At 32.0% G+C, this 15,707-nt stretch overlaps 1 protein-coding gene across 3 annotated transcripts in view; it reads right to left on the bottom strand.

Moving 5' to 3' along the window:
- Positions 1–929: 929 nt before the first annotated feature.
- LOC130667837 (neural-cadherin) overlaps positions 930–15,707 on the bottom strand; it is an 87,626-nt gene continuing 72,848 nt past the window's right edge. For all 3 annotated transcript variants that reach the window (XM_057469699.1, XM_057469700.1, XM_057469701.1), the window contains 19 exons: positions 12,592–12,735; positions 11,489–11,604; positions 11,071–11,235; positions 10,858–10,995; positions 10,525–10,711; positions 9,344–9,577; positions 9,029–9,201; positions 8,519–8,668; positions 8,142–8,447; positions 7,776–8,049; positions 7,489–7,697; positions 6,563–7,374; positions 5,560–5,765; positions 4,265–5,320; positions 3,976–4,165; positions 3,542–3,783; positions 3,242–3,457; positions 2,867–3,022; positions 930–2,613 (listed from right to left, as the gene is read on the bottom strand). In XM_057469699.1, the coding sequence (XP_057325682.1) occupies positions 2,504–2,613; positions 2,867–3,022; positions 3,242–3,457; positions 3,542–3,783; positions 3,976–4,165; positions 4,265–5,320; positions 5,560–5,765; positions 6,563–7,374; positions 7,489–7,697; positions 7,776–8,049; positions 8,142–8,447; positions 8,519–8,668; positions 9,029–9,201; positions 9,344–9,577; positions 10,525–10,711; positions 10,858–10,995; positions 11,071–11,235; positions 11,489–11,604; positions 12,592–12,735 (5,084 nt within the window). In that variant the 3' untranslated portion in view covers positions 930–2,503. The remainder of the gene's footprint in view (positions 2,614–2,866; positions 3,023–3,241; positions 3,458–3,541; positions 3,784–3,975; positions 4,166–4,264; positions 5,321–5,559; positions 5,766–6,562; positions 7,375–7,488; positions 7,698–7,775; positions 8,050–8,141; positions 8,448–8,518; positions 8,669–9,028; positions 9,202–9,343; positions 9,578–10,524; positions 10,712–10,857; positions 10,996–11,070; positions 11,236–11,488; positions 11,605–12,591; positions 12,736–15,707) is intronic.

Raw genomic sequence — 15,707 nt, 5'->3', positions numbered from 1 at the left:
AAAAAAAATAAAAAAATTATTAGACGTCAGCTCATTTCAGTCTCGTTACAAAGATCGTGACACAAATATGACTTTCATCGGTAATTTGTTCAAACTTTTCGTCTAGTAAATTCGTATCATTTATAAAATTAATTTGTAGGTCTTTGAATCGGACGAGGGATGACTTCGATAGAAACGACAAAATTTTTACTGAATTGAAAATTTTTTCAAATTAATCCTCTAAGAAATTACTAACAAATTTCTTCTATCAATTACTGGACTTACGTAAATCAGTTTCGGTTGTCAAATAAATTTAGTGAATGAACTTGAGATCATTTGGATGTAAATTTGACTCATAATTTATTCGTGATAAAAATTTATGATGAGTCATATTTGTTTCACGATTTAAATTTCAGATGAAATTTCGATCTAAATTAATTATAATTAAAAATTTTTTTACACGAGAATTATAATAATAATATACTTTTTTTATACTAAATATATGATATATATGACATATGATAGACTAGGAAGAGGATTTTTGGGATAGCGTATACGCGATAAAATAAAAATAAAATAAATATCACAAATGGTTTTAAAATGATGCGATACAATAGTTCTAAATGAATCAATTAATCAAAACAAATTAATTAATTAATTAATAAATAAATAATTATAAAATGGTGTAACTGATAAACCAGAGTTACAATTCACTTCGTTGCTCTGATTTCCCATCGTATCTGTTTCTTTTTAATAATTTACTTTTTTTTTTTTTTTAAATAATAATAATTATAATTATAATTACACATTCGTACATCATTTATTATGTACTTATACAAATAGTCTTGATTGACTATAATACATATATTTATATTTATTTATATATATATTTATATCTAATCGTTAAATTGACTATTTAATATCTCATTGAGAATTTTACAAATCAGTCGATTGGAGGATGGCTAGATCTGTTGTTTTTTTTTTTAAAAACAAAGAATACACTTGACATATATTTTTTTTTACTATCGCGGTCTTAAGCTTTGTTGTATTTCTCGTGAGATAATTTTTTTTTTACTTTTAAATCTTAAAATTAATTTTTTTTTTCATTTTTTTTTTTTTTTTAATACATATGTTGTGTCTGATGTACGTTTTTAATTAACTGGTCTTTCGTTTGTCTCATTTGACGTAAAGAAATACAAATTGTTTATTTTTATTTTATTTTATTAATTAAAAGCCATTGAGACTCGAGTGTAAATTTGTTTTGTTTTTTTTAAATTCAGTAGCAATCGCTAAAGAATTTACACGTTTGTTTATTTCCAGTGAGTTCTACGTGTTTTTTTTTTTTTATATTTTTTTTTTTAATAAATCTTTAATTCACGATGTGAGCAATGAATCATTTAATTATTTAATAATTAATAATTATTAATTGATAATATAGATATGGCAATAAACCATTGATAAGATTGCGGGGTAAACTAATTATTAATAAATACAATTAATTAATTAATTAATTATTATACATCACGGCGCCATTAACTGTATCAACAGTAATAAATATAATTAGTTTAGTTAAATTTAATTAATTAATTAATACAATAACTTAAATTGGATATAAAATTTGAGACTTATATTTTTTAAAATCTCACATAACACACACGTACGTGATGAGATCGGAGTATTTAGATATTTTTTATTTATTTATTTTACGTATAAAAAAGACAAAAGTTTATAACTTTAGTTGCGATTGTTCTTTGGTATTTAATTATTTTTTAATTATTATTTTTAGTTTCATTATTTCCATAAAAATATTTATCGTGAGTTTAAAAAACATGTAAGCCGATATTCACACGACACGTTTATAATTAAATATAATTATAATTATAATTACAAATATTACATACTAAAGATAAAAAATTTTAAATATAAACGTGTGTCGTTTTTTAAACGTAATTTAAATAATTAAAATAATTAAAATATCAATCAATAATATCAATAAAAAATATTTTTAAATAAATATCAATAAATTATTTTATACAAAAATTTATCTTAATTATTAATATGCACATATAGGAATGAAGTGCTTAAATTAACGCGCACTTAACACACACAATTTCCATGCATCAATGCGTGCAAGTTATTTATTATTATTCATATTTTTTTTATTTAAATATAAGTTTTAAATATTATTGCAAAGTTCGTGCTCTCAGGTAGGAACGATGGGTTTTATTTTTTTTTACTTCGTTTCTTATATATTTTGTGTCTTAACTTTAACCTTTTTAGTTTAGTTTTGTCTAAACTTTTTTTTACAGTACACTAGGTGTACATAATATTATTTTCCGTGGAATTTTACTTTCTAAAAAGTTGTTACGCGATTTACTTATCGGCAAAATCTTCATTACTTTTTTTTTCACTCTTTGGAATTACTTTTTTTTTTATTCACAGAAGTTTTTAGTCACTTAATGAGATCTCGCTGTATTAACATCACGCACCGAGGCACTGGTGCCTTTAATCAACTTCATTTTATTTATTCTTCTTCCTCACTTTCGTCTGCTGGCCCGTACATATCCGCGAGCTTATCAAACCTGGGTCCCCAGGCGCCCAGATACTCGTACTCGTGTTGCTCGTCGTCGGTTCCTGGAAATTTATCATGCAATTTATAATATATTATTTAGTGATCGTAAACAAACTTTCGGTAATTGTTGTCAGCGGGATAACTGAATTGCGGATTTAAGTTGCGTGGAATTATTAATCATTAAAGGTTTTAGGGATTGAGGGCAAACTTTGTGTTGGTTAATGGTTTGGGCCATTAAGGTGATAAATTATTAGGGCATTAGTTAGTTTATTATGACTTATGACGTATTAATTATGCAGGTGGATTATTATTTACCGGAAGCTAACGATGACAGTGAACCGGCTGTACTTCCACCCCCTTCGTAAGCGTAATTTCGTAAATCATCGAATGGTGGAGCGTTTGGATCACTGTCAGCTCGTTTTTTGTGGTCTTCTATAAATATTCCGATATTTGGTTCTGGTCCCATGGCATCTAATTTTAAATAAATTATTATTTTACAAAATTTCAATTTTGTTTCATTTATTTTTTATCATTAAAAATTTTCATCTGGATTTTTTTTAAATATCAAATGTCAATAAATAAAATTTTAAATTTTTTGAATTATTTAAAAATTGATAAAAAAATTCAAGAAAAATTTTTATGATAAAAAATACGCGAAGATAAAACCGCGTAATTACGATGATTACTTACATGGAGCTTTACAAGATAATAATTTTCCTCCCATATCTGGAATAGGGCCTCCAATAGGAATTTGTAGCGGAGTGATATCAAAGGCCGTCATATCGTCTTCTCCGCCTCCTTCATCATCATAATTGATAATATTTTCTCTAACATCGTCATCTGGTCCTGGGTACTTAATGTGCGCCTCCCTTCTTCTGCTAATTACAACGAATACCAAAACTAGAACTGCAATAAAACATAAAGTTAACCAACCGCTTAATCAGATCCCCGCTAATTAGACTTATTTTTATAAAAAATAAAAAAACCCACCAAGAATTATTAGTACACAGACAAGAATAGCAGCAAGAGCACCTATGCTCAATTTAAGCGTTTGTCCTTCTTGAATAGCTTCGCAATTTTCGCCCCAAAAACCGTCCGGACAAATACACCTGTACCTAAGTCTCGGGTCTTGATTAATACATCTACCCCCGTTCAAACAGGGATAATCAATACACTCGTTCTTATCCATACATCCTTTACCATCGGGAGATCGTACTTTTCCCTCTCCACATCTAAGATAAAACGGTACCATTTTATTTAATTGCCAGTGAATTTTTTAAATCCACTTAAACCCCAGAGCCTGCATCAGATCTAATGCAGTACTCAAGAGCGGACTATATGCGGGCTCATTAGACCACTCTGTAGTCCGCAGAGTGCTCTAATGAGTGGATTAGATTAATTAGCAAAGTAAAGAATGTACTCACGTGCAAGCATGTTCATTCCAAAGATCAATACACTCGAACGGTTCTGGACAAAGTACGTTATTGCAGGGTTTATTAGACGGACACATTCTCTCTAAATTTCTTGCCATTGTTGCCTGTCCCCATTGAGTTCCATTCATTGCCGGTGGTAATGGAAGATGTTTGCCTTCCAATCTTATATCATCCAAACATCCTGAAACAATCATCCCAATTAAAGTAAACAAATTTGCTCGAGAAAATTACCGTACAGTTGTACGGCAAACGCCAATTTATTTAATTAATTATACGTTACCTTTTTGATAATCCGCATATACTTCAAAGGTCCTTACACCCGTGTATTCAGCTTTCCCACCGGCGTAAACACCCTCTTGTTTGTCAACCAGCAGCCACTGATGACCCTCGAATGAGAATGTCTCGTTGAACCGTCGACCTTCGCCTCCGTCTAATTCCAACGTCGCAGCAGACCCATATCTCGATACTCTCACTGTGTGCCACTGACCGTCGTCGACAGTGATAGCGCTCAGCCAAATGTCTCTCTCTTCAATCCTCAGACTATTTAAATTGTATCGGAATTGCAATCTGCTGCCTTTGATCTCCAGTATCGCGTATTCTCTGTTATGCTGATCGCTTACTCTAAAGAGTTCCCCGTCGTTTTCTCGTGTTCGGAAGCGTAATTGTATCTGCGTCGAATATTTATCTGGCTCGAATGACAGCGCGTACTTGACATAACTCTGCTGTTTGAAAGTTGTTGGAATGGTTTGCGTCATGCAACCGGGGCCAGTCCACCCGGGATTACATTGACATCGAGCTTCCGTGAAACTGCCGACGCAGGTACCGTGTTCCCAGCATCTGAATGTTGATTCCTGGTTATTACAAATTTCCTCTGTTTGCGGGCAACCAGCGACGCTGTGTCGTGACAGCCCTGGATGTGCTAGATCATAAAGTTTGCTGTTGTGGAACAAATTTCTTATGCATCCCTCGAAGCCCTTGCCCAGCGGACGTGTCTTCCATTTGTACTGAGTCGGGTCAAAGTGCTCGACATACAATCCCCCAAGTTGCAGAGGTGCATTAACATTTAGGTACTCATTAAATGGCGGGACTGCTCCTGTAGCTTGACAGGATGCGCCATTAAGCGTCGGCGGGGTTCCGTCTTCTTGCTCAGATATTTCAGCAGACTTACAAAAGTCCACGATCAATTTGACTGTTTCTGTTGTCCAGAAGATATCAAGCCGGTGCCACTCGCCGTCGTCCAAAGTTCGTTTTGTTTTTACACGTAACTCAAGTGTGCCCGAGCCAAAATCGATCAATAGTCTCGGTATACCGCGCTCGAGTTCCACGGAAATAAAATCTACATAAATAAAAAAATAAGTTTTATAAATAAATGAAATTTAATTGTTTAAATAAATTTATTTTTTGTTTCTACTCTTTGCAAGAAATGGACGGGTAATTTTATTTTTAAGTTTTAATAGTTTGAGACAACGGGATATCTCAATTGAAATGTAAATATTGATGTGATGTTATATTCATGAAGAAGATGAAGGGAACTCGGAAAACTAAATTATCGCAAACGAAAGTTTGTTAACTTACCGGAAACCATAACTTCGTCGGATTCTGGTGGCACAATGGGACCATTGTAGAGTAACAAACCGTCAGCTTTTCGTGTGATAAACTCAAAACTAAGGTGACTATTGTCACACATTTCTAATGCTGGATACCAAGCCCACCCGTTGCCACGGAAACTCCGAGCTGTTTGCTGACATCTAGGTCCATTGTAGCCCGCTGGACATTGACATCTAATAGCAAACATAATACAACCCCATTATTATATCTCCCACAACTTGTACTATATTATATATTAGACTGATTCAAAAAAATCGACTAATTTTTTTTTTCTTTATTATTTCGAAAATATTGTTGGAAATACCGAAAAAAAAATACTGTGAAAGTTTGAGCTCTTAATATTAAAATTAACAGCCGCCGCATCGCAATTCTCTACTTCCCGTTTAAATAACATGGGAAAATTTATTTTTTAAGCTTAGGAATTTTGTAGCTCTCGGTGGGACCAATACTTTTAAATGTTCAAGACATTTTCTTGTGGAAAATTTGACGCTCTACAAAAAAGGTCTCTTATAATTTTTCGATATTTTTATTTCTTCAAAAGTTATTCGAAGTTAAAGTTAGATTGCTGATAAATTTTTACATTTTCTGAATTTTTTGACGCAATCATCAACTTTATCGGAAAATTTTATAGGAAATTTTATGTAGAGCATTTTATTTCCTATAACTTATCTTAGCGAAAATTTTTGATATTTCTCACAAGTCGTAAGTTATTTGCAATTAACTGAAAATTTTTTTAAATCTAAATTTTGTTCCCCAAAATTAATTATATTAAATTTTAAGTTAATTGCAAATAACTTACGGCTTGTGAGGAATATCGAAAATTTTCTATATTATATATAAAATTACACTGTAAATTAATTGAAATATTTTTAGCTCTGAATCTATCAAGCCCAGGCCCTTTGCCGATAAATTTAGTATTCATAGAGCGTTTAATTTATCATTAATAAATAGATTTATAAATTCAACTCACGTTAATCCGTATCTGCCCTCTATGCAGCGACCGCCATTGTAGCAAGGGCTATTTCGGCATGACTCGCTAGTGCTGAAGTTTCTCGCACCACAAGTGCACTGGGCAATAACGTCAACCCTCACGCCGACCAGTGCGGTTTTATTAGCATTCACCATGTACGGTTGATTATTAATGTCAAGAATATTCGTACAACTGCCCTCGCAAATTTCGTTTTCATAGAAACACTCGTCAATACCAACCATGGTTATATTTATCCCGACTTCCTTTTCAATTTCTTCCCGGTGCATCAGAACTATTCCATTTAAACGAACTGCCTTGTAGTAGGGCGACCCATGAGCAGCGAATCTGACGTCTGTCAATGGTGGATATTTTCTTCTCTGCTGCACGCTGAACACATCGACATTTTCCCTCTCGGTATCCAGCAGCAACGCCAATTTATCTTTAAATAAATCCGCTTTGCTGCGCGTTAACCTTTGATTTTTGTAATCCCATACGCGAATGAAATCTTCGTCGGATATTCCGGAAATACGTACTGACCCGGAATTCATTACTGCCTCATGTGGTATTGTCTTTACGGTGACAGTTACGTTTGCCGGAATATCAGTCTGTGTGTGTTTACGATCGTAAACTTTGAAACGTAAATGATACTTTCCATCGTGAGTGCCGGATTTCATGGATATCATCCCTGAATCTTCGTCCAACTTGAACTGAGCGTGCTCTAAACCTTCCCAATAAAATTTCTTGTCCGGTAAATCCCAGTCGTCGAGATCGTAAACATAAACTCGACCTATTTCAGTATCCGGTGATTGTCCCTAAAAAAAAATAAAATACCCTTGAGTTAAAAACAACATCTAGTTTAATTTTTCTAAACGATTTTAAATGCTGTTGTATTTTTTTTTTTTGAGTAAAAAAAGTTAAACACGTACTGCATAGTTGTACGCAAATATATCTTTGGATCCGGGCTGCATTTTGTTATCATTAACATCGCCAATTACAACAGTCAAGGTACTTGTTCCGGCCATAAGCGGAGTTCCGGAATCCTTAATTATTATGGGAATTAAATATTCCTTTTGTTGTTCGCGATCAAATGAACGTAGAGATGATACTATTGCCATACCATCACCATTAGCGCCCTCTGTGTTATCAAATAGAATAAATTAATACACCACTTAGTGATTATTATTGTAATTAAAGGATTATCATTATCACTAACTGTTATCACTCTCGACTTTGAAACTCGCGCGAATAATGTCGTCGGCATTTGGGTCCATGCGGAATGTAAAGGGCGGGCCGTTGCTTTTTGATCTGTCGTCGTCGTCAGTTGCCAAAATTTCAATTACTTTACGGGGTGTGGCGTATTCGGGCAAAACTGGACGATAATCTTTCAAGAACGTCGGCGGGTTATCATTTATATCTTGGACGATAACCGTCAGCGTCGCAGTAGCAGTTTTCGGTGGTATCCCGTCATCAATCGCTAGAATTTTCACCTAAAAATCAAACGATAAATGTCACATTAATAAAATTTAAAAGTGGGTATTTTTTTTCCAAGTATCCAGAGAGTTATAAATTTTCAATTTACTTGATGCCGTGGGGTTTCCTCCCTATCAAGACTTCGCTGAATTGTGACAGTGCCATTTTCATTTATGTGAAATTGCCTTTTGCGATCCGAGCTACGATCAATCGCATAGGAAACCTTACTAAGACCACCTTGATCAGGATCCGTCGCTTTAAAGGTTTCTAAACTATTTCCAACACTCGCGTCCTCCAGTACCGTAGTTTCGATGTTTGATTTATCGAATTGGGGTTTATTGTCATTAATATCCCGTAGTTTTACTACAACCCATGAATATGCTACGTGATATTTATCATTGTCGTTATCCTCGCCCTATCAGAAAATAATTTATTATTATTTATTTATTTATCCTGCATAAATAATTAATGAGTACAACAAAGTACCTTATCGTTGACTTGGATTTTAAACCTGAATCCGTTACTTTGTAGCTGGTTCTCAAAGTCTAATGGCTGGACTATTTTTAATGAACCAGTGCCGTCATTGTTACGGACCATGGTGAATTTATCAGCACCAAAGCCGCTGTCATCAAGCACCTAAAGAGATTTAAAGCATAAAGAAATAATGAATTTTAAGTATAAATGCATCAGGTCTGCAGAAGGCTGATACGTTATTCTGTTAGTCATTGGCCATCAGTAAAATTCAAAGCGAAAATGAAAATGAATGGGGATGTGGTGAAAGAATGAGTGAGGGTACGAGTACAGGGCGAGCTAAAAGAGACAACGTGAGGACAGTAAAAGAAAATTTAACCACTTCAAAGTAGCTTGTATCTTGTGAGCTCAATATTAGTAGGTAGTAAAGTCTACATGTGTGCAGTGAAGCTTTTAGAAATCCCCGAACGTTTAAAGTCATTTCTCTAAACGTCTGGTGGTTTCTCTTTCCCGGTAAATAGTTACCTTGTATTGGAACTTGTTGGTTTCATCGTCGTCATGAACAGTGACAGTGAGAATCGGCATTTCCGGGAGGTTTGTACCATCTGTTTCATCCACTTCAGTGAACCACTCTTCTTTAGTGAATTGCGGAGGCATGTCATTTATGTCTTTCACTCGTATCGAGGCCGTCCCCGTCCCTATTTTATGAAACCAAGAAATTATGTATCGCGGTTTCATTTAAATATAATTTATTATTTTTTTTTTTATTGTTCGTTGGAGTACATAAAAGTAAATGAGATAAAAAAGTATATGTATTTTTATATTGTAGATTGTAGATACCTTTTAACGAGCCTCCATCCACCGCGACTATTTGTATCGAATAATCTGGCGTGCGCTCTCTATCTAAACAACAAACAGCGGTCTTGATAACGCCGGTATCTGGTTCAATTTCAAATATCGGCGAACCAGTTTCTTCTTCGATAACATTTTTCTCAATGGAATATATTAATTTTGCATTTGTTCCCTCGCTGGGATCGTCGTAATCGATCGCAGTCATTGTCATCACCAACATTCCTAATTATAATAGTTTTTTATTTATAAAAACAATTAAATGTATGAGAAAAGTTTATACCGGGTCAATAAAATAACTTGATCATGACTTTTTTGACTTAAGGCCATTCTCAGACACTGCCGCCTCTCCCCCATTTTTTAAAAATACTCAATTTTGATAATTAATTTTAAAAAAGTTTAAGCATTAATTGAAAAAAGGGCAGCGCAGTTACAATTTTGCCGAGACATAGATTTTAAAAAAATTAATTATAGTTGACATCAATTAGGAGTTTAGCGGAATTTGAAAAATAAATTTCAGTAAAATCTTCACGTCAATTTTATATCAGAATCGTCTTGTTCGACTTGATTTATTTTAAATTTTTTAAAATCGCGCCAAAATAAAGTTTTTTTAGGATACTGAATTTGGCCGACGTCTATTAATTTTTGAATTTTTAAAAAACGACAAATTTAAAAAAAGTTTAAGCATTAATTGAAAAAAAGGCAGCGCAGTTACAATTTCGCAGAGACAGAGATTAAAAAAAAATTATTTACAGTTGACATTAATTAGGAGTTTAGCAGAATTTGAAAAATAAATTTCAGTAAAATCTTCACGTCAATTTTATATCAGAATTGTCTTGCTCGACTTGATTTATTTTAAATTTTTAAAAATCGCGCCAAAATAAAGTTTTTTTAGAATACTGAATTTGGCCGACGTCTACTAATTTTTGAATTTTTAAAAAACGACAAATTAAAAAAAAAATATTTCAAATAATTGCACTTATAGATTATTTAATTTTCTACACGTGCATTTATTTAGTTTTTTTTTTCGTAATTAATTAGTAGAAAAAAAATTCAAAAATTTTAAATTGTCTGTCAATTTCAGGATCATGTTTTTTTTACCCGGATATCTAGTATTCTAATAATCTTTTCCTGACGGGGAATATGCATAATAAATTTGTAAATAAAATCACCTGCTGTTCCATTTTCCGTGACATTACCATGGTAGACGCCTTGTGGGAATATCGGGGCATTATCATTGATGTCTTTTAGATTAACCTGAACATCCGCGTACCCGACAAGACCTTCCCCGCCCTCGTCTTGAGCAAATACTGTAAATCGCCACTGGGGTCTTCCGTTTGGCTGATCGCGATCTAACGGCTGATAATTCAATTCCATTATTTTTATTCTCACAGAGATAACATTTTAGTATGTATTAAAAATATATATTACTTCGAGAGAATAATATTACTGTAAAAAAACTTATCTTCAAATTATAATAACAAATTTATATATTTTTTGTTTACCTTCAATACATAAATTTCACCGGTTGTTCGATTTATATCGAACTTGCTGTTTGCTGGGTTGTTAGGATCGATTCCTTGACCCGTTAGAAAGTAAACAATATTCTGAGGCCTGTCTTTATCACCGTCAGTTGCCATTACCTTTGAAAAAAATTTTTTAATGATGAAAAAAAATTGTCGGTTTTGATTTTTAAAAATAATTGAGACTAAAAATACCTGAAGAACTCGCTTTGGTAAATTTCTATCGTCTTCCTCAGTGATTTGAGTTCTATAAGTGGGTCTCTCAAACACTGGGGGATTATCATTAACATCTTTAACATGAATTACAACAGTCGTGTAATTCTCTCGTAGATTATCCGACGCCGTTAGTTTAAGTTCATACTAAGTGATGAAAAAATAAATGAAATTAATTAATAAATTAAAATTTAATTCTATTAAAAGGTCGTGTTCAAAGGGAGTGAAATAAATGTAAACACGAGTTAAATTTCAGCGAAGTATTTTGATGCACAACTCAGTGGGTTCTAACTGTTATTGACATTCCCGTCTATGTATTTACGGTTTAGTGAATTATGCTCAAGACTCTGTAGGAGTAGGTGTTGTAGCTCAACATGTACTAGAGTATAGCATTACTTACCCTCTTCCTCGTTTCGTAATCCAATGCTCCAGCGACATAAATGGCCCCAGTCATGTTCTTCACGGCAAATGCACCCCCTATGTTACCGCTCGTAATCTCGTATCGAATACGCGAGGCTAAATTTATTTTAATTTCATTATTATGTTAATTATAATTAATATTCACTATTTTACCCATTTTCTTACTCGCCACGTAATTTATCAATTTTAATTAAATTTTTTTTTCAATCGATACCTTCGGGGTTGAAAACAAAATTTTTTTCTTTAAATAAATAATTAAAAAAAAAACATGACTTGAAAATGGAGGGAAATCAATTTTTAAAAAATGTAAAAGTGATAATTAGGGCCAGGGTTTTTGCTAATTTAAAAATAACAATTAATAATTAATGGTATCAAATTTTTGATATTACGGCGAAAATATTGATCGTATAAAAAAATTTTTCAAATAAAAGTTGTTCCAAATTTAATTTTACAAAAAAAATGTTTCTTATATTTTTTTCTTAGGACCAATAAGAAAGCTGTAATTTTAAAATAAAGATTTTCATAATTAACAAAAATTTGAATCATTCATTATGAATCTTAATTTTGCAATTACGGTGAAAATATTGGTCGCATAAAAAAATTTTTCAAATAAAAGTTGTTCAAAATTTAATTCTACAAAAAAAATGTATCCTGTAACTTTTTTTTAGTTCTAATAAGAAAGCCGTAATTTCAAAATTAATATTTTCATAATTAACAAAAATTTGAATCATTCATTATGAATCTTAATTTTGAAATTACAGTGAAAATATTGGACGTATAAGAAAATCATAAGAGACATTTTTTTTATAAAATTAAATTTCCTACAACTTTTGTTTCAAAACTTTTTTTATGCGACCAATATTTTCGGTGTAATATCGAATATTCGAACCATTAATTTCAAAATTAATCAAAAGTCTTATCCCCAGTGATAATTATTCTTTTTTTTTTTATTTTCTCCAACTTTTTTAGTACTGATAAAAAAAAAATTATTAAATTTAATTAAATAGAGCCGTCATAATTAAAATTTCCTAGTTATCTCAAATTTCTCGTTCACAAAGTTAAGTAATTAATAGACATATTTACACTCATCGTGATCCTTGGCGGTAACAGTGAGTACTGTATGTTGTATATCTTCATTTTCGTCTACTTCAGCCTCGTAGAGGCTCTTATCAAAGTAAGGCGGATTATCGTTCTTGTCAGCGATGCCAATTCTAATGAATTTCGTCACTGCAAAAAAAAAGTAAATTACAAATTACATTATTTAGTAAAATTCAAATTACTCCGAAGCTTATTTAAGTAGGATAATTTCATAAAAATCCCTAGTTTAAATTAAAAACTTATCGGAAAAGCTGAACAAGAAGGTTCGTTAAGCCATATTAGAAGTTACCAACAAGTTTTCTGATAATTAACGTTGTAGTGAACGACATAGTACGTATGATATTCGCATTATATCGCAGACAAGCCTATCTATTTTCCGAGGACACGTCTCATGTAAATTGGGTAGACATGTTTTAACAACAATAATAATAATAATAGTGAGTTAATAATTGATAATACGAAATGGCGAATTGAATGTGCGATGTAGATTTGATAGAACTGAGTGGTTTGTCCGCGATTGCAATTAACGATCACGAGTAGGTAATTGAGATGCAAGTGTCTTGGGAGCCGATTTCAATTCCCGGTGGTCTATACAAATACGCAACAATGTTTTGCTGTATAATAGTTGCGCCAGTTTCTGCATGATGCTCAGGTATATTGTATTAGATTAGGAATTCGCTTTAAACCCCGATAATTCAAATTACATTTAATTGTAATCACTAAATTTAGTCTTACATGTAATTAACTTGAATGTTAATTTCACAATCCAAGACTAATTAAAGCTAATTAAATTTAAATTTTACTCGTAATTTATATAATTATAACAATATAATATTCCAGGCGAAATTAAACGTCGGAGCTCAAATTATTATATGAGCGATAGATAATTAAGGTTTTGTTTTAACTTTTAATTTTGAAATGAATCTTAAATTAACCGATAGAATGGACTTTTATTTTTCCTTTTGTTTTTAGTTGAGATCCGCGATGAGAAATAGCCGCGAGATAATCAAACAGACAAGTCAGCAATTTATTTTGCAGATGAAAAATAAAAAAAATAAATTAATGAATGAGAAATAAAATCGAGATAAGGAAAAATTACTGGGAAAACTGATGATGGATCCTTTAAGTACTTTTTCATTTTCTGTTTATGTTGATGGTAATCGTTATCGTTTTCATTCTCTTTATAAAAACTTTTTATTGACATTAACAGCTGGATATATTTTATGTTAGTATTATATTATTATACTTAATTTTTTTTACTCTAGTTACTTTGACTTTTTTATTATCATCATCCACGTTAATTCTTTTTGTTTGCTTTTTATTTTATTATTTTTTATTACTCGGGTATGATAAAGAGATGGCAGTTTAAAAAGAACAAAGTGATTAAGCATTAATGAGAAACGTAAAAAAAATTTTTAACGAATATCAGAGTTTTAAATTTTTCTGTGAAAAAGTATTTACATTTACATTTTCATTTATTTATATATACTCATTTTTATGTGGATTATGTATGAGGGTAAAAAAGTTGCTATGAAAAATTTTAAATTACAATTTTTTTTTTAAAACTCGTAATTACTACGGAATTAAATGTTGATTCTTATTAATGTAAAATTAAATAAAAGATATTTTTTTATTATTTAAAATTTTTGTTGTGTAAAAATATATAAAGAGTGACTTTGATAGATAGTTATATTCAGTGAGGATAAAAATAAAAAAATAAAGAGACTAAAAAAGAATTTGATGCAATGGCGTGGATGATGTGACAATAGAATTGAAAAGAACGAGAAACGTATACTCTCAAGGGTTTCTATTGTCTTTTAGTGATATTTTTTTATTTTACTTTTTTTTCTGTACCCGAGAAGTAATGCAGAAAATTAAATCGACTCATTCTATTTAGTGGAACAACCGAGTTTTCCACCGAGAAATATTACTTTTGTAACCGCGAAAATATTTTAAATATCATTTTTTCTGCACAAAATGAATTTTATTGCATTCGCCGAACATACAATCGGCGGAAATTTTTAAGATGTCGCTATAAAGTATCCGGGTTGTGAAAAAAAATTAATTAAGTGATTTTTCCAGTGAATTTCCCCAGGAAAATTTATTTTATTAAACGCATTTTAGTGAAAATAAATTCTTAATAATTTTCGGGATTAAAAGGATCCAGGGTTTGATTTTTCTTCCACTTTGTTTGTAAGTTTTAAAATAAAAATCGCGCGAAAAGTTTAATCCAATAATTTTCATTATCGTGACACTGTAAACAACCTTTATACATTCTTTTATATCCTCTTCTCTTTCAACTTTTATATACAAGTTTAAGTTTAAACTTTCCCTCGGTCTCTTACTCTCGTTACCAAGTGATAAAATTTACGATAGACGTTAAAACTCTCTTTTAGTTGCAACATCCTCGCGTCTGCTACTTTATCCCATTGTAGTATTATTTTCTCAAACATAAATTATTGCTCGGAACTTAAATTTCCTCTAAATACAAAGATAACACTTTGAAATAAAGATAAAAATAATCCAACATTGTACTTTATAACAACAAATTTTTTATACCGTAGATCTTTACCAGATGTCTAATAAATTTTATGCATCAATAAATAGCCTCCGGTATTTCAGAGCCTTTGGGTCAATACACTGACCATTTTACGCTATTCATTTCTGCTAGACTGGAGACAGGAGCAGAGAATGCTCTATCAGCATTGGCCCAGAGTGAAAGAACAAAAATAAAAAATAACCTGACTCCAGTTTTGTCCAAGAAGAAATAAAGAAATAAAGAAAAAGACTGAACCTCACGAAGGAACAAACTCGTAAACAAGGAAAATGTGTTTTCTTCGTTTCGCGCCTTGGAATGGCGACAGCCAAAGTCTCGACGGCTGGACCAGACCCGTGAGCACGATAGAGACCCACCACCAAGATAAAGGGGTGAACAAAGTTATGGGAGGGGGTAAAGATGAAGGGGTTGGAAATGATGTCGGGTAGTGGTGGGCGGTGAAGGTATAGGTATAGAGCGCGTTACTGGGCCACGGGGTAAGAAATCGATCAAGCTCCCCACTTTTGTCCAACATTCGTCCACCTCTGCTCTATCCAACTTTAAA

The sequence above is a fragment of the Microplitis mediator genome, chromosome 5, assembly GCF_029852145.1.
Source record: "Microplitis mediator isolate UGA2020A chromosome 5, iyMicMedi2.1, whole genome shotgun sequence".
Taxonomy (NCBI): Eukaryota; Metazoa; Arthropoda; class Insecta; order Hymenoptera; family Braconidae; genus Microplitis; species Microplitis mediator.
Note: the sequence above shows the minus strand (reverse complement) of the source record. Positions and strands in the feature narration are given on the sequence as shown.